The 19,235-nt window shown below is 41.3% G+C and overlaps 1 protein-coding gene across 2 annotated transcripts in view; it reads right to left on the reverse strand.

Moving 5' to 3' along the window:
- LOC311146655 (cyclin-Y-like) overlaps positions 1-11,495 on the reverse strand; it is a 37,445-nt gene extending 25,950 nt beyond the window's left edge. For both annotated transcript variants that reach the window (XM_084183188.1, XM_084183187.1), the window contains exon 1: positions 10,961-11,495. In XM_084183188.1, coding sequence (XP_084039314.1) covers positions 10,961-11,114 — 154 coding nt within the window. In that variant the 5' untranslated portion in view covers positions 11,115-11,495. The remainder of the gene's footprint in view (positions 1-10,960) is intronic.
- Between the last annotated feature and the right edge of the window lie 7,740 nt (positions 11,496-19,235).

The raw sequence follows: 19,235 nt of genomic DNA on the forward strand, positions 1-19,235 counted from the left end.
CATGTATTGACTCTTTGCCTGTTTAATGGTTTGTCAGAGGGCATAGCGGGATTTCTTATAAGCGTCCGGGTTAGAGTCCCGCTCCTTGAAAGCGGCAGCTCTACCCTTTAGCTCAGTGCGGATGTTGCCTGTAATCCATGGCTTCTGGTTGGGGTATGTATGTACAGTCACTGTGGGGACGACGTCATCGATGCACTTATTGATGAAGCCAGTGACTGATGTGGTGTACTCCTCAATGCTATCGGAAGAATCCCGGAACATATTCCAGTCTGTGCTAGCAAAACAGTCCTGTAACTTAGCATCTGCATCATCTGACCACTTTTTAATTAACCGAGTCACTGGTGCTTCCTGCTTTAGTTTTTGCTTATAAGCAGGAATCAGGAGGATAGAGTTATGGTCAGATTTGCCAAATGGAGGGCGAGGGAGAGCTTTGTACGCGTCTCTGTGTGTGGAGTAAAGGTGGTCTAGAGTTTTTTTCCTCTGGTTGCACATTTAACATGCTGGTAGAAATTAGGTAGAACGGATTTAAGTTTCATTAAAGTCCCCGCTGCCTGTGGATGAGCGTTTTCCTGTTTACTTATGGCCTTATACAGCTCATTGGGTGCAATCTTAGTGCCAGCATCGGTTTGTGGTGGTAAATAGACAGCTACGAAAAATATAGATGAAAACTCTCTTGGTAAATAGTGTGGTCTACAGCTTATCATGAGATACTCTACCTCCGGCGAGCAAAACCTTGAGACTTCCTTAGTATTAGATTTTATGCACCAGCTGTTGTTTACAAATATACACAGACCGCCACCCCTTGTCTTACCGGAGTCAGCCGTTCTATCCTGCCGATGATTTGGTCCAAGGCCAAAACAATACATTTTTCAGTGTGAGAATATTGGCATGAAGATAATGGGAGATTGATAGAGCAGTCTATAAAAAAAGAGGCAGCTGTATAATGCTTGTAAAGCTATAACTTTTCCATATGATTTGCAACAGGTCTTAAGTGTGAGGCAACACTAGAAAATCCCTCAAGAAATAACAACAACAACACTTGTTTCCGCTACCCTCTGTCTCCGTGGCACTTGATACTGAACTGTCCCCTTTAAATCACATTACAAGGGGACTCCTAAGCATCTAGTACGGTGATATCAGTTAGTTGACCAGATGGCTACTGCCTGCCATTCTTTTGTGTGGCTCTCACTACGCTAAAAGGCTTCTCCTAATATTACTGACAGTTAGTTGCTGTAACTACTTTGCACATAAATGCATCTTCGTGTCAACTGAACAGAATAATACTTCCTTGACTGCTGAACAATTAATCAAATGGCCACCCGGACTACTAACATTGACCCCCCCCCCTTCGTTTTTACACTGCTGCTACTCGCTGTTTATTTTCTATGCATAGTCACTTTACCCTTACCTACATGTACAAATTAACTGGACTAACCTGTACCCCCACACATTGACTCGGTACCGGTACCCCCTGTATATAGCCTCGTTATTGTTATTTTATTGTGTTACTTTTTTACTTTAGTTTATTTAGTAAATATTTTCTTAACTCTATTTCTTAAACTGCATTGTTGGTTAAGGGCTTGTAAGTAAGCATTTCACGGTAAGGTCTACACCTGTTGTATTCGGCGCATGTGACAAATAACATTTTATTTTATATTATAAACAACTAACCCAAAGCAAAACATGCAAATGTCAGAAAAGAGAGAAATAACAAAAACAGCTACTAGTCCCAAACTACTGTCTGTATCATCCATCCTGTCACTTAGCAAACACCGTCTGTGTCCAAAATAGCACCCTCTCCCTTATATAGTGCACTACCTTTGACCAAGGCCATAGGACTCTGGTCAAAAGTAGTGCACTATATAGGGAGTAGGGCGCCATTTTGGACGCAGACCCATCATCAGGCCATTGTCAAATCTCCCTAATACTGTTTCAACAGACAAACCATTGTTGGGCTACAAAAGTTGAATGTAAGAGTGTGGTGGATGGTGGTGGGTCCAGTATAGACAAAACCCTGAACTGCGGAGCTGTCTAGGAGAGAAAGGGTGTGTGTCCCAAATGGCACCCTATTCCCTAATAGTGTATTACATTTGACCATAGCCCTATGGGTGAGACAAGTAGCGCTGACAGGGCCAGACTGAGGCCAAAGCACCATCAGTCTGTCTGCTATGAGGGGAGCCCACGGCTTCATGGACAGGGAGACACACACACACTTCAGAAAATGGCAGAGGGGATAGGGAACAGCAGTGTGTGTGCCAGTAAAGGCAAAGCCTGAACAGCAATACATTCTAACTGAAAATATAGCCAGTGTGAATAAGATCCAACACATCAATCCTCATGTATTCTTTTGTTATGCTCTAAAGACCACTTCCACTAGAGTGCCTGTGTATGTCCAGGTAAATTAAACGTTCTGCACTACAGCCTCCTATGCCACTGAGTGAACATTGTGAAGTATTACAACAGGCCTTTTAATTCCTTCATTACCTGAGAATGACCTGGGTCTACGTCCCAAATGGCACCCAATTCCCTACATAGTGCACTACTTTTGACGAGGATATGGGCTCTGGTCAAAAGTAGTGCACTATATAGGGAATAGGGTGCCATTTGGGATACAATCCTGGCTCAGCCCAGGGGACCTGGGGTATATTCTCCTTCATGAGAGAGGCCCAATCAATAGGCTGGCTGGCTGATCAATCTCTCAACTGGGAACATCTTCATTAAGACAATCATCCAATCATCTCTCAGATCATTATTGGCTCATCTTGAAGAGGAGGAATCAATGAAATATCCTCATTAGAGAGAAGGATCAATCAGGGAAATGTTGGGACTCAGGAGACTATGTAATGTGGAATCAGGCTGTACTTTTGTACATTACCTCAGTACAGTACTATGGATGTATGTGAACAGATATGTAACTAATTGCTTCAGTCTTCCCCTGAGAAGACTATTTCTCTGGGACTAAGGAATCTTAGAATCTTACTTAACATCACACAGGGATGTCAACTCAGATTTGTATAATAGCATTATTTGTCTAATGGCAAGAGAAAATCAGATTGCCAGTAAATGATTTCCTCTGAGCACATTATTTAAGGCCAATGAGACCAATGCTTCTAAAGGGGTTATTCATGTGATGAGATGCTCACTGATGGGAGTAAATTACTCTCTCTTTACTGGTCAATAAATCAATCAACCACCTCTCGAACTCCTGCCAAGGCTTAATCTGCTAGAAATGATGATTTAGCAGCAAAGGGGAAGACAAAACAGTAACCAGTAAGTGGGAATTTTACTTCTCTCCTTCCTGCAAACTTTGGCCATTTATCTTTGGACAGACATCCTCAATGGTTTAAAGCTCACTAATTCCAGTTATAGAGATGATTGGTTTGTGATTACAGACAATATTTAGTGTAAAAGTTCTTACAAAAGCTTTTTCCTCCCTTCAAAACCAGCAGTTTTAATAGAGGGGTTATTAAAAGGAAATAGGCCTGCTTCTGAGCGTCTCTACATTTGCATAATTTCAGACGAGGCTGGTGTCGGCAGACACAGAGAAGTAGGAAGGAGCAGGGGAGGAATAAGGAGCGAGTGATGAAAGAGGAGAAGAAAGATAAATTAGGAGAAATGGAGTTCAAAGTGGTGGAAAATGTATGAAAGGGAAAGAACAGTGAGATTGATAGAGTAGGAGAAACATGGGATGGGTAGACTGTACCATAACAGCTAACTTGTATATCTCAACAGACCTGAAGCACACAGAGCTTGTGATGTGGTCTGAAACAAGGTAGACACATTACATGACATTTGCTTCAAGGCATGAACAGTGAGCACCGTCTTATACAGTGGGGAGAACAAGTATTTGATACACTGCCGATTTTGCAGGTTTTCCTACTTACAAAGCATGTAGAGGTCTGTAATTTTTATCATAGGTACACTTCAACTGTGAGAGACGGAATCTAAAACAAAAATCCAGAAAATCACATTGTATGATTTTTAAGTAATTCATTTGCATTTTATTGCATGACATAAGTATTTGATACATCAGAAAAGCAGAACTTAATATTTGGTACAGAAACCTTTGTTTGCAATTACAGAGATCATACGTTTCCTGTAGGTCTTGACCAGGTTTGCACACACTGCAGCAGGGATTTTGGGCCACTCCTCCATACAGACCTTCTCCAGATCCTTCAGGTTTCGGGGCAATATGGACTTTCAGCTCCCTCCAAAGATTTTCTATTGGGTTCAGGTCTGGAGACTGGCTAGGCCACTCCAGGACCTTGAGATGCTTCTTACGGAGCCACTCCTTAGTTGCCCTGGCTGTGTGTTTCGGGTCGTTGTCATGCTGGAAGACCCAGCCACGACCCATCTTCAATGCTCTTACTGAGGGAAGGAGGTTGTTGGCCAAGATCTCGCGATACATGGCCCCATCCATCCTCCCCTCAATATGGTGCAGTCGTCCTGTCCCCTTTGCAGAAAAGCATCCCCAAAGAATGATGTTTCCACCTCCATGCATCACGGTTGGGATGGTGTTCTTGGGGTTGTACTCATCCTTCTTCTTCCTCCAAACACGGCGAGTGGAGTTTAGACCAAAAAGCTCTATTTTTGTCTCATCAGACCACATGACCTTCTCCCATTCCTCCTCTGGATCATCCAGATGGTCATTGGCAAACTTCAGACGGGCCTGGACATGCGCTGGCTTGAGCAGGGGGACCTTGCGTGCGCTGCAGGATATTAATCCATGACGGCGTAGTGTGTTACTAATGGTTTTCTTTGAGACTGTCGTCCCAGCTCTCTTCAGGTCATTGACCAGGTCCTGCCGTGTAGTTCTGGGCTGATCCCTCACCTTCCTCATGATCATTGATGCCCCACAAGGTGAGATCTTGCATGGAGCCCCAGACCGAGGGTGATTGACCGTCATCTTGAACTTCTTCCATTTTCTAATAATTGCGCCAACAGTTCTCACCAAGCTGCTTGCCTATTGTCCTGTAGCCCATCCCAGCCTTGTGCAGGTCTACAATTTTATCCCTGATGTCCTTACACAGCTCTCTGGTCTTGGCCATTGTGGAGAGGTTGGAGTCTGTTTGATTGAGTGTGTGGACAAGTGTCTTTTATACAGGTAACGAGTTCAAACAGGTAATGAGTGGAGAACAGGAGGGCTTCTTAAAGAAAAACTAACAGATCTGTGAGAGCCGGAATTCTTAGTAGGTGATCAAATACTTATGTCATGCAATAAAATGCAAATTAATTACTTAAAAATCATACAATGTGATTTTCTGGATTTTTGTTTTAGATTCCGTCTCTCACAGTTGAAGTGTACCTATGATAAAAAAAATTACAGACCTCTACATGCTTTGTAAGTAGGAAAACCTGCAAAATCGGCAGTGTATCAAATACTTGTTCTCCCCACTGTATCTGATAATAAACCGGTCTATTTGAGATATATAGGCAGTGATAAATGTAAATTGGTGAGCCAAAAGAGAGCATACAGACAGTTGAGGAAAGGGTTGCTAGTTCTAACCAATGCTGCATCTTACTTCCTGTTGACTACTGCATGTACAATGCACACGCTAGTCACATGGGGGGAGAGAATAACATGGAAATGGACTCATGCAGAGTCATAATAATATCTTCTTTAGATCTACAGTTTCTGACCATATAATCAATAAAGAATGTTCCTTCTGCACCAAATAATAAGTGCAATGAATGGTATCTAGCCACTACATTGACAAATACAAAGGAGAGGACATGAGGTATGTTTGCACCCCCAGAAGGCTACAGGAGTTCTTCCCCATTACATTCAAGATGAAATTACTCATCATCCTTTACTTCCAAGTAATAAGCTACAAGTCGACTTCAAAGCACCCAGCATGTTGTCAGTGAGTCTGCATGTGCATCCCAAATGGCACCCTATTCCCTATATAGTGCGCTACTTTAGACCAGAGCCCTATAGGGAATAGGGTGCAATTTGGGATGCAAACCGTGTCTTAGCCCATTATGGATTTAATAACACGATACCATTACACAAACCTCACAGAGAGAAGAGAGGAGAGACTCCCTGCATCCATAAACTTAAATGGGAGTGTCAGCTGATGCCTGCCTGGCGCCCTGGTCTGCAGAATGAACATTCATCTTAAGGCAGGATTCAGGAACACAGTGAACTTTGTGTGACAGAGAGGACATAAGACTGCGCTCAAAGATATTATTCAAATTTTAACTAGAGAGAGAAATTCAATTTAGTCTAGGATATTTCCTGAATATAGGACACAGGTTCTTTGGTATTCAAGCTTTTGTCTTCTATACTCAGGTAATGAGAAAAAAGGGCCTTGCCAGTCAGCACCATTCTCCACAGAATAAATGTGTGTCCCAAATGGCACCCTATTCCCTATACAGTGAACTACTTTTGACCAGGGCCCAGACACTTGTGAAAAGCAGTGCACTATAAAGGGATTAGGGTGTCATTTGTGATTCGCATATGTGAGGCAGATCCACCCAGGAGTCATCTCTGGACAAAGTAAGACCTGCTCTGAATTTCTTCAAAAGCAGCCTGCCTGCCTGCATGCCTGGCCCGTCAGTCTGAAATCTAAGCTGAGTATCAGCCAAGAGATCAGCTCATACAGGGCAAGCATGCGGTTTGACGTAGTGTCGTGATGATCCCTGCTTAAAAACACAGGATGGAGAGAGTCACTTTAGGAAAGGACCACAAAGCCATAAATGGGATGTGAAATAACATAACCCAGGCTGCCTGGGTCAGACTCAGGCTTCTCATTCAAAGAACTAGATCCAACTTTATACAAAGTACAACTTTTAAGGCTTGATGAAGTCTTCATAAGGCCTTTATAGACGAATTATTCAGAAGTTGTAGGGTCGTTCTACGAAGAGTACATTTTGAGTGTCTTTGATATTTTAAGTAGAAATTGCGCAGCACCAATATTGAATAAAACTATTAATTTGTTTATATTAAATGAAGTGCCGTAATTATACCACATGGAAATTCAATGAATCAATTGATTTAAATCAATTGACCAAAAATGTGCATTTTGACAATGTTTTTCCTACTTCTAGGAAGATTTTAACACATTTAACGCCAATATTTCTTCAAGTTGTTACCATCATTGTAAAGCCCTAGTTATGTTCTTGCTTTGACAGCCATTTCTGAAGATTATTATTTATTTAATATGATTAGTGAATTATTTACATTTGTCCCTCATTTTAAGGTCAACCCTGTTATGTGAACTGAACTCTCGTTTTATTATGGTGAAACTATTCAATTTTAAATAATTTTTTCTAAAGAAAAAATCATAGTCAAATAATAGTGTAGAAGCAGGTGAGCTGGTTCTACTCTTTTTTGCCATTTTCTGGTGTTTGAGCTGAGCGAGTCAAGCATAACACGTCAACCCTGTTACCCATAGATAGGCTAGAAATATTTTAACTATGTAATTTTGGGGTTGAAGCTTGCATTCAATTCCTACTCCCAGTTGCTACAACAAGCTTCCATTCCCCCCTGTCACAAGGGGATTTATGGCTGATTAAGATGAAAACCTCAACCCTGTTACGGTCAACCCTGTTACTTTAATGGCACTTTATTGGCACTTACTATAGTCCCTTTTTTTATTCAACCCCTCGAGATGGGAAAACGTGTTTTATGAAGTTGAACATGTGCTCATTATGACAGAATGTAAATATTATGTGAAATGAATAGTTTTTTTTAAACCAATTTACACTACCCAAAATGTACTCTATTCGTGGAACGGCCCTGTAGTTCTTTAAAAGAGTGACCCAGAACTTTTTTGACAAGAGTATTCTAATAACAAATACTGAGATTTAGTCCATGAGAGTGTTGGGTTTAACAGTCCATCCTTTCAGAGCACACTAACCCTCTTTATAGTGTCTCATAAGACTCCCCATCTAAATGAAGGCATTAGTTTGTCTCTCTCAGCAGTGATTTGTCCCCCTGGGCATGTCATCTGCCTCTACAGGCTTCAGCTGTTGCTGTGGTAGGACAGCTACAGATAACACACACACACACACACACACACCACACACACAGCTGCTGTGGTAGGAAAGCGACAGACAGTCCCCTTATCAGTCTGCCGTTCAGAAGCACATCGCCACCCTGTCTGTGACCTCACTCGCAGACTTTGTCCCAAAGCGGTACCGGAGTGCCAAGTCTAGGTCCAAAAGGCTTCTTAACAGCTTCTACCACCAAGTCATAAGACTCCTGAACAGCTAATCACGGCTACCCAGACTGTTTGCATTGCCCCCCCACCCCCTCTTTTACGCTGCTGCTACTCTGTTTATTATCTATGCATAGTCACTTTAACTCTACCCACATGTACATATTACCTCAATTACCTCGACTAACCGGTGCCCCCGCACATTGACTCTGTACCGGTACCCCCTGTATATAGCCTCCCTACTGTTATTTTATTTTACTGCTGCTCTTTAATTATTTGCTATTTTTATTTTTTACTTATCTATTTTTATTATTAAAAACTGCATTGTTGGTTATTGTTGCATCTTGTAAGTAAGCATTTCACTGTAAGGTCTACCTACACCTATTGTATTTGGCACATGTGGCAAATAAAATTTGATTTGATTTGATTATTTGAAATGGCACCCTATTCCCTATATAGTGCACTATTTTTGACATGGGCTATGGCTGCTGTTTGACAGACACCCAAAACATCCACCTACACGCTTCTTTCCAATTATGAAATGAGCAGTCCCCAGTACTCTCGCTCTCTGTCAATCTCTTCTTTAATCTCCCTCCCTCTATTTTTTTCTCCCCATCCATACGTGTAGTAGAGGGATACTGTGTGGCACACTGCACTCGTCTTCCAGCTAAATCTCAAAAGCAGAGGAGTTATTGGTCATGTTTCTAGGGACATGCAAGGCTCCCCAGAAAAACATGCTGGGTGCATTAAATCCACACCACCAGATTATGGGCATGCTGTTCTGTCCATTCCAGCTCTCAGAAGTCATTTGTGAGAGCCAAGGCAGAGTGAGCCTATACTTAAAACTGTACAGACAGTCACAGCTTCTATCCACCACTGTAGGATTACTGTGGCTTGGACATACCCAGTGTTTGAATTGGTCCGGTACACACCGGTACCACCACCTCAAAATATTATACTGATTGAGTACCAGCATCTCTTGTAGAATATTGGATCAAATATTGTGGAGTACTGTCACCTAAATATATACAGTACTGGGTGGGACACAAAGTGAGTACCAGCCTATATTTAAATCCACTTTAAGCACTGGACATACCCATAAGAAATACTGATGAATCTTCAGTGGCCTGATGTCATGATAGGGAATGGGGGAAACCCCAATAGCAGTTGATGTACAGACTTTGCAGATCATGGATATTCAGACATGCATGTTGCAGAGCAGACCTTAAAATAAAAATTCCAGAAAATGTAATCTCTACATGAGTCGGTCCATCTTGAGTAGGCTATACCCATTTAGTAGACACTTTGAGAGTAAATGTATCAACTGTAATACATGTGTCAATAAAGAGTGCTATACCATGTCACCGTTGGTGTGTCTTTCATGCTCCAAGTGAAAACAAAGAGAAGCATTTATGAACAGGATGTTGTCTGCTCTGCTGCACCAAGGCTGTGTCCCAAATCCCTATAGTGCACTACTTTTCACCAGGACCTATAGCGCTCAGTCTCTGGTCAAAAGTAGTGCTCTTTATTGGGAATATGGTGCTATTTGGGACATAACCCTTATTTCAACATGTCACATGGGACTGAGAGGCAGACTGGATACCCATGCTGCCTGCCCCCATGTACAGAAATACCTATGTAATAACATATGTACAACATACATTCAGATAATCAGGCTGGTCTTTGATATGCATTAAGTCAATCACAGAGATCCATTGCCAGGGGGAGGAGAAAGCCTTGCTGATAGGAATATGCATACATTATAAATAATGACCAATAAAGGTCCCACACTAGTAAATGTTGCCGACATGCAGCCTGGTCTCATACACTAGATATAACATAGTAAACATAAATCCGGGACAATGAAATGACTATGTTATGTTACATTTGGTATGGTTACATATGACAGATGGTTACTTAAAGCAAAAATTAAAAGTAGGGTGGGTGGATGGGTTGGCACATAACACTAACATCTAGCAACCCAAAGGTTGCGAGTTCGATTCTCATCACAGACAACTTTAGCATTTTTGCTACTTAGCAAATGTTCAACTAGTTACTACATTCTAGCTACTTTGCAACTACTTAGTGTTAGCTAACCCTTCCCCTAACCATTTTAACTAACCCTTCCCCTAACCCTTTAACCTAACTCCTAAACTTAACCCTAACTCCTAACCCCTAGCCTAGCTAACGTTAGCCAGCTAGTTAGCTAACGTTAGCCACCTACCTAGAATTCGTAACATATCATACCTTTTTGCAAATTTGTAAGATATTGTACATTTTCCAAATACATAACATATTGTAAGTTTTTCCAATTCGTAACATATAATAGGTATTGTAATTCGTAACATATCACACAAAATGGGTGATGGACATCCACAAATTAATACATACCATACTAAACTTAACATATCAGGACCCTGTAGTCCCCTGTAGCTCAGTTGGTAGAGCATGGAGCTTGCAACGCCAGGGTTGTGGGTTCGTTTCCCACGGGGTGCCAGTATGAAAATGTATGCACTCAATAACTGTAAGTCGCTCTGGATAAGAACGTCTGCTAAATGACTAACATGTAAATGTAAATACTAAATGGAGTATCGCGGATTTCCGTACAGAATAATACGACATGCTCTGAGACCAGGTTGCAGCGACATGTTATATTTATAGCCTACTTCGCAAGCCAAACCAATAAAACATTCAGTGTGAAATTCAAAATGTTGAGTCGTGTTTCAAAACATCACCACCATCACACGAGAACATTAAACTTTAATAGGCCTACATTAGGCTATTATTTTATACTTTACCGTCGACATTCTCTCGGTCGCTGATGTGCTGCAGGTTGCAGCCCGTATCCTCCCTACTCAACTCCGGCTCTGTATTGTACGACTCCAGCCTCGAATGAGCATTTCTCCGGAGCTTCGGGCTTGAAGAAACACAGCAAGAGGTCGTGCTCCCCATCTTTCCAATAAGTTACAATGTTGCTATTACCTATTGGAATAAGGTTACCGGTAGTTCAAATCGCTACTGAAGCGGGGAGGAGGATCATAGCACCGAGGGTGGAACCGCCGCTGCCGCGACCAGCACATGAATACACTGTCATTGATAAATCCTCCAACGAGATAATGAATAGACACAGCATCTGCGACCAAGCAGTGAAATGTTTCACGATTTACACCGTAGACTGTTTGTTGCCAGCCTACCTTCTTATAAGTAAATTAATTAAGCTTCCACAGTCTGCCAAGCCCACGCATTAACCAGGCTTTTGAACATGACTACTATTTAAATCAGCAATGCCTGATGTGGCCGAGACATTGTCGTTTTTATCAGTTGTAAAGGGAATGTAAATGGAGCTCTACCATACACATGATCGTGAAGGCAACACAGTTGTAGCTTGAAAAGGTTCCGGTTCAAGTGGGTGGTTACAAATTAGCTCAGAACATCCTGCCATGATCACATTAGAGACACATATTTCCAGATCACACAGAATTCTAAAACAAATCAAACATTGATAAACTCCCATATATTTTAGGCAAAATACCGCAATGTGCAATCACAACAGCAACATTTACCATGAGAAAAGGGCAATCAATGAAGCACAAACAACATCGTAAATACCACCACTATGTATCTGTTTATTTAATTCAATTCAAATGGCTTTATTGGCATGGTAAACGCATGTTTACATTGCCAAAGCAAGTGAAATAGATAATAAACTAAAGTTAAATAATTAAAAAATGAACAGTAAACATCCATTTAAATGCAGATGATACGGTCTTATACTCAGCTGGCCATCTCCCGGGATTTTGTGTTAAACGCTCTACAACAAAGCTTTCTTAGTGTCCAACAAGCTTTCTCTGCCCTTAACCTTGTTCTGAACGTCTCCATAACAAAGGTAATGTGGTTTGGTGTGATTACTACCTCTGAGGGTTTAGAGCTTAAGGTAGTCACCTCATACAAGTACTTGGGAGTATGGCTAGACAGTACACTGTCCTTCTCTCAGCACATATCCAAGCTGCAGGCTAAGGTTAAATCTAGACTTGGTTTCCTCTATCGTAATCGCTCCTCTTTCACCCCAGCTGCCAAACTAACGCTGATTCAGATGACCATCCTACAAATGCTAGATTACGGAGAAGTAATTTATAGATCGGCAGGTAAGGGTGCTCTCGTGCGGCTAGATGTTCTTTATGATTCGGCCATCAGATTTGCCACCAATGCTCCTTGTAGGACACATCACTGCACTCTATACTCCTCTGTGAACTGGTCATCTCTGTATACCCGTCGCAAGACCCACTGGTTGATGCTTATTTATAAAACCCCATTAGGCCTCACTCCCCCCTGTCTGAGATACCTACTGCAGCCCTCATCCTCCACATACAACACCCGTTCTGCCAGTCACATTCTGTTAAAAGTCCCCAAAGCACACACATCCCTGGGGCGCTCCTCTTTTCAGTTCGCTGCAGATAGCGACTGGAACGAGCTGCAAAAAACACTCAAACTGGACAGTTTTATCTCCATCTCTTCATTCAAAGACTCAATCATGGACACTCTTACTGACAGTTGTGGTTGCTTCGCGTGATGTAATGTTGGCTCTACCTTCTTGCCTTTGTGCTGTTGTCTGTGCCCAATAATGTTTGTACCATGTTTTGTGCTGCTACTGTGTTGTGCTGCTGCCATGTTGTGTTGCTACCATGCTGTCATGCTAAATTGTTGTCTTAGGTCTCTCTTTATGTAGTGTTGTGGTGTCTCTGTTGTCGTGATGTGTGTTTTGTCCTATATTTTTATTTTTGCCCCCATCCCCGCAGGAGGCCTTTCGCCTTTTGGTAGGCCGTCATTGTAAATAAGAATTTGTTCTTAACTGACTTGCCTAGTTCATTAATGGTTAAATAAAAAAAATAAAAAACATACACTCTCAAAAGTTCCAAAGGAATAGAGACATTTCTAATAATAATATGCCATTTAGCAGACGCTTTTATCCAAAGCGACTTACAGTCATGTGTGCATACATTTTTACGTATGGGTGGTCCCGGTGATCGAACCCACTACCCTAGCGTTACAAGCGCCATGCTCTACCAATTGAGCTACAGAGGACCACAAATGTCATATTATGGCTATATACAGTGTTGTAACGATGTGCAAATGTGTTAAAGTACAAAAGGCAAAATAAATAAACATAAACATTATTTATCTTCCCCCACTATTCGTAATACAACTATTTGCATATTGCTAAAACGCTGCACATAGCTGATAATACAACACTTGGAATGTCTGTTTTTTAAAACCTTTTTGAGTGCAAAGTTTACTGTTAATTTCTAATACCTTTTTTGTTGATGTTGTTAAATTTGTTTCTTCTCACTTTTGTTTATTGTTCAATTCACTTGCTTTGGCATTGTAAACATGTGTTTCCCATGCCAATAAATCCCCATTGAATTGAGAGGGTGAGAGTGTGTGTGTGTGGGTGGGTGTGCAGGGGCGGACTTAGTGATTTGGAGTCCCCAGGCAGAGGCCAGGCAGAAGGCCAGGCAGAAGCCAGTTATTAAAAATTTTTTTTTTTAAAATACCAAATACCAAATCAGATGTGGCTTTGTGTCACTACAATATAACAGCAGTAGTATGGAGAACACATTATGCCAAATGCCTTATACAGTCTGGAATGGATTGGTGAGGTGAGCATTGGTTCCACAGAAATCTGTCTTGTAAATCATAAACTCACTGCTATGAAGCTCAGGATCTAAAAAATATGCCCACACACAGACAAAGGATTAAACAAAAGTAACCTTATACGTTTAAATAAAAAAGTGTGAACATGATAGAGAAGTGCAGGTGTTCCCTCATTTACAGACATAATGCAATTCTAGATGCAAACAAGTAGAGATGTAATATCTGTTTTAAATTGTGACATAGCTGAACCAGAGATGTTTTATTGTTATGTATGTTACAGCACTTGTAAGTAGTTTTGGCTCAACTTTGATGGGGACCGAGTGGCGCAGCGGTCTAAGGCACTGCAGTGCTAGAGACATCACTATCCCGGGCTGTATCACAACTGGCCGTGATGGGGTCCCATAGGGCAGCGCACAATTGGCCCAGGGTTGTCCGGGTTAGGAGAGGGTTTGGCCGGGGTAGGCGTCATTGTAAATAAGAATTTGTTCTTAATAAAGTTTAGAAAATATATAAACTACATTTAAGATAATTAATGTAGTAATACACTCTATCCACAAGAGGTCAGTGTTGATCAACTATCAATGAAGGGAGTGGCTACAGGATTAGACCAGTGTATAACCACATTATTGACCACTGGAGGGCGCCTTGTCCTGAAGTGGAAATTTCCACTTCAACCACACAGGATGAACTTCAGGAAGATGTTGCAATGCTGCTAATAAAATATTAAAGATACACCCACCTCCAGCTGCTCAACTTCTCAATTTTGATAGGGCCTATCTGATGGGTGCAATCCTCATGTACTAAGCATTTTAGGTAAGCTGCGAAATATACAGTAGTAGTTGATTTGTCGTATAATATGACAATGAAACCCTCATCTATGCTCGTACATTCACTCTTTAAATGAGCACTTTCTGTGTAAGTGAGAGTTGGACATAAATTCTGAGAGAATCTATTCACATATAGTCCTCTTTAAAATAACCGATCTCTGTCCTCTTTAAAGTGAACTCTGTGGTAAAAATAAAAACGAAAGAACTCAGTTCTCTTTGTATTCACACTGCCCTTGCCTTTGAATGAGGACTCAACTCTTTTACCAGTTCAGTTCACCTATTTTGTGGTCCGAATTCTCTTTGCATTCACATTGCTATGTTTAGAAAGGAACCAAGATCCTTTTCCAACATTCACTCAATGCACTCTGGGTTTTTACAAAGTGCAGGACAAGCCATTCCATCAGAACGTTTAATCAGACAGCTATATAGACCTACTTACATTTAGGAAGTGAATATATTGCATTTAGTTAAAATATGACATAATAATTGTAATCAGAAGATACTATTAACATGTAAATATTATTGGTGACAGAATAAATAGCAGAAGAATAACTATAGATTAAATAATGCTGTAATTGAAAATTGTACAACCAATGTAGGCTACTGCCCCTTTAAGAGCTAGAATAGCTTTTGTACCCTATGTTGTGATTTTCACCAAATACACTATATATACAAAAGTATGTGGACACCCCTTCAAATTAGTGAATTCCGCTATTTCAGCCACACCCGTTGCTGACAGGTGTATAAAATCAAGCACAAAGCCATGCAATCAACATAGACAAACATTGGCAATAGAATGGCTTTACTGAAGAGCTCAGTGACTTTCAACGTGGCACTGTCATAGGATGCCACCTCTCCAACAAGTCAGTTTGTCAAATTTCTACCCTGCTAGAGCTTCCCCGGTCAACTGTAAGTGCTGTTATTGTGAAGTGGAAACGTCTAGGAGCAACAACGGCTAAGCCGCAAAGTGGTAGGCCACACAAGCTCACAGAATGGGACCGCCAAGTGCTGAAGTGTGTAAAAAGATCACCATGCGCAATGCCAAGCGTCGGCTGCAGTGGTGTAAAGCGCACCGCCATTGGACTCTGGGGCAGTGGAAACACATTCTCTGGAGTGATGAATCACGCTTCACCATCTGGCAGTCCGGACGAATCTCGGTTTGGCGGATGCCAGGAGAACGCTACCCGCCCCAATGCATAAGGCTGTTTTTCATGGTTCGGGCTAGGCCCCTCAGTTCCATTGAAGGGAAATCTTAATGCTACAGCATACAATTACATTCTAGACGATTCTGTGCTTGCAACTTTGTGGCAACAGTTTGGGTAAGGCCCTTTCCTGTTTCAGCATGACAAAGCCCCCATGCACAAAGTCAGGTCCATACAAAAATGGTTTGACGAGATCGGTGTGGAACAACTTGACTGGCCTGCATAGAGCCCTGACCTCAACCCCATCAAAACACCTTTGGGATGAATTGGAACGCAGACTGCGAGCCAGGCCTAATCGCCCAACATCAGTGCCCGACCTCACTAATGCTCTTGTGGCTGAATGGAAGCAAGTTCCCGCAGCAATAAACAGCTGATGAAGCTCCCTTAGCCTATAGATCACATATTGGAAAACAAATAGTCAGAACTAAAAACTTGACACATATATTGGAATTTCGGTGCACCCTTGACAATCGCTAATCAATATCCAAACACAGCACATGTTTTTTCTGCAAACCTGTACATCATCATCTTCTCTCTTGTGGCACCAATGTGAGGGGTTATGTCAGGGGAAACAGTGTTGCAGTAGTCTAGTGTGTGGTGCAGGAATAATGACAAGCGAACCTGGGGAGCTTTGTGTTCACATTGTCCTAAAAAAGGGAACAGAACCGAGGATTTCGAGCGAACTGAACTAAGACCACCTCTTGAATTGGTCAGTTTGGTTCGCTTCGGAGGCTCTTTTGAGGGGTCTGAGTTCCTTTTGGAGTGTTCACACTGGACAAAAGAAATAAGCGAACTGCACTGAGTTCACAAAAATTGGCTGAAAGGGACCAAGTGTGAAAACACCCTAACACATTGTACTAGATGGCGCTCGTACATTGTGTTGACAACACAGAATATAGTGGAGGGTCCCAGATTGGCTTTACAAAAACAGAACAGTAAGGAAAAACACATTAGTTGTTTCAAGGTTTCATTGCAAAACCCCTCTGGTATCAGTTCCAACCCTTCCACTCTGCAGTATTGACATAACTGAAAAGGAGAGAGAATGGTTCACTACACTTTCACACTAATACTTTCAGAGCAATTAGAAATCCAAGGCTTAAAAATAACAAAATAAACTTGAGGGCAGTTAGTAGAGCAGAAACAAGGTATAAAACTGTACTACTATAAAGCAGTAAACTGTTCTTGTACTTGAGATAGAGTCTGTGTGATATAATGATATAACAGTGATATTCATTGGGAACTCTAGGGGAGAAAATCAATTTCTTATATGCATTTATGCTTATTGTATCTGATGCCTCAAGTATCATAATGAATTTATGTTAGAACGTCATGAGGATTTTAGGTTATTTGCTCTAAGCAACATTGAAGTCTGTTGTTTCATACTTCTGTTGTCTATTGAGGAGTCTGTTGTGATGTCAGAGTTAAGGTACAGTTGAATTCGGAGGTTTACATACACTTAGGTTGGAGTCATTCAAACTTGTTTTTCAACCACTCCACAAATTTCTTATTAACAAACTATAGTTTTGGCAAGTCGGTTAGGACATCTACTTTGTGCATGACACAAGTAATTTTTCCAACAATTGTTTACAGACTTTATTTCACTTATACATTCACTGTATCACAATTCCAGTGGGTCAGAAGTTTACATACACTAAATTGATGGTGCCTTTAAACAGCTTGGAGAATTCCAGAAAATGATGTCATGGCTTTAGAAGCTTCTGATAGGCTAATTGACATCATTTGAGTCAATTGGAGGTGTACCTGTGGATGTATTTCAAGGCCTACCTTCAAACTCATTGCCTCTTTGCTTAACATCATGGGAAAATCCAAATAAATCTGCCAAGACCTCAGAAAAAACATTGTAGACCTCCACAAGTCTGGTTCATCCTTAGGAGCAATTTCCAAACGCCGGAAGGTACCACATTCATCTGTTCAAACAATAGTACGCAAGTATAAACACGCAGCCATCATACTGCTCAGGAAGGAGATGCGTTCTGTCTCCTAGAGATTAACGTACTTTGGTGCGAAAAGTGCAAATAAATCCCAGAACAACAGCAAAGGACCTTGTGAAGATGCTGGAGGAAACAGGTACAAAAGTATCTATATCCACAGTAAAACGAGTCCTATATCGACATAACCTGAAAGGCCGCTCAGCAAGGAAGAAGCCACTGCTCCAAAACCGCCATAAAAAAGCCAGACTACGGTTTGCACATGCACATGGGGACAAAGATCGTACTTTTTGGAGAAATGTCCTCTGGTCTAATGAAACAAAAATATAACTGTTTGCCCATAATGACCATCATTATGTTTGGAGGGAAAAGGGGGTGCTTGCAAACCGAAGAACACCATCCCAACCGTGAAGCACGGGGGTGGCAGCATCATGCTGTGGGGGTGCTTTGCTGCAGGAGGGACTGGTGCACTTCACAAAATAGATGGCATCATGAGGAAGAAAATTATGTGGATATATTGAAGCAACATCTCAAGACATCAGTCAGGAAGTTAAAGCTTGGTCGCAAATGGGTCTTCCAAATGGACAATGACCCCAAGCATACTTCCAAAGTTGTGGCAAAATGGCTTAAGGACAACAAAGTCAAGGTATTGGAGTGGCCATCACAAAGCCTTGACCTCAATCCTATAGAACTTTTGTGGGCAGAACTGAAAAAGCGTGTGCGAGCAAGGAGGCCTACAAACCTGACTCAGTTACACCAGCTTTGTCAGGAGGAATGGGCCAAAATTCACCCAACTTATTGTGGGAAGCTTGTGGAAGGCTACCCGAAATGTTTGACCCAAGTTAAACAATTTAAAGGCAATGCTACCAAATACTAATTGAGTGTATGTAAACTTCTGACCCACTGGGAATGTGATGAAAGAAATAAAAGCTTAAATAAATCTCTCTCTAGTATTATTCTGACATTTCACATTCTTAAAATGTCCTCTGTAGCTCAGCTGGTAGAGCACGGCGCTTGTAACGCTAAGGTAGTGGGTTCGATCCCCGGGACCACCCATACACAAAAAAAAAATGTATGCACGCATGACTGTAAGTCGCTTTGGATAAAAGCGTCTGCTAAATGGCATATTATTATATTATTATTATTAAAATAAAGTGGAGATCCTAACTGACCTAAGACAGGGATTTTTACTACGATTAAATGTCAGGAATTGTGAAAAACTGAGTTTAAATGTATTTGGCTAAGGTGTATGTAAACTTCCGACTTCAACTGTATCTAAGGTGAAGAGAAATTATATGTTGGTTAGTATTTGTGTTCATTCTTGTGCTTGTTTTTTCAGAGGTGAGCCCAAATGCATTGTGTGGTACAGACTTCAGTCCATATAGTATGTAGTTTTCTGACTATGAGGATTCATCTAACAAATAATTTAACTGTAATTCAAAC

The sequence above is a fragment of the Coregonus lavaretus genome (assembly GCF_964263955.1).
Source record: "Coregonus lavaretus genome assembly, chromosome: 19".
Classification (NCBI taxonomy): domain Eukaryota; kingdom Metazoa; phylum Chordata; class Actinopteri; order Salmoniformes; family Salmonidae; genus Coregonus; species Coregonus lavaretus.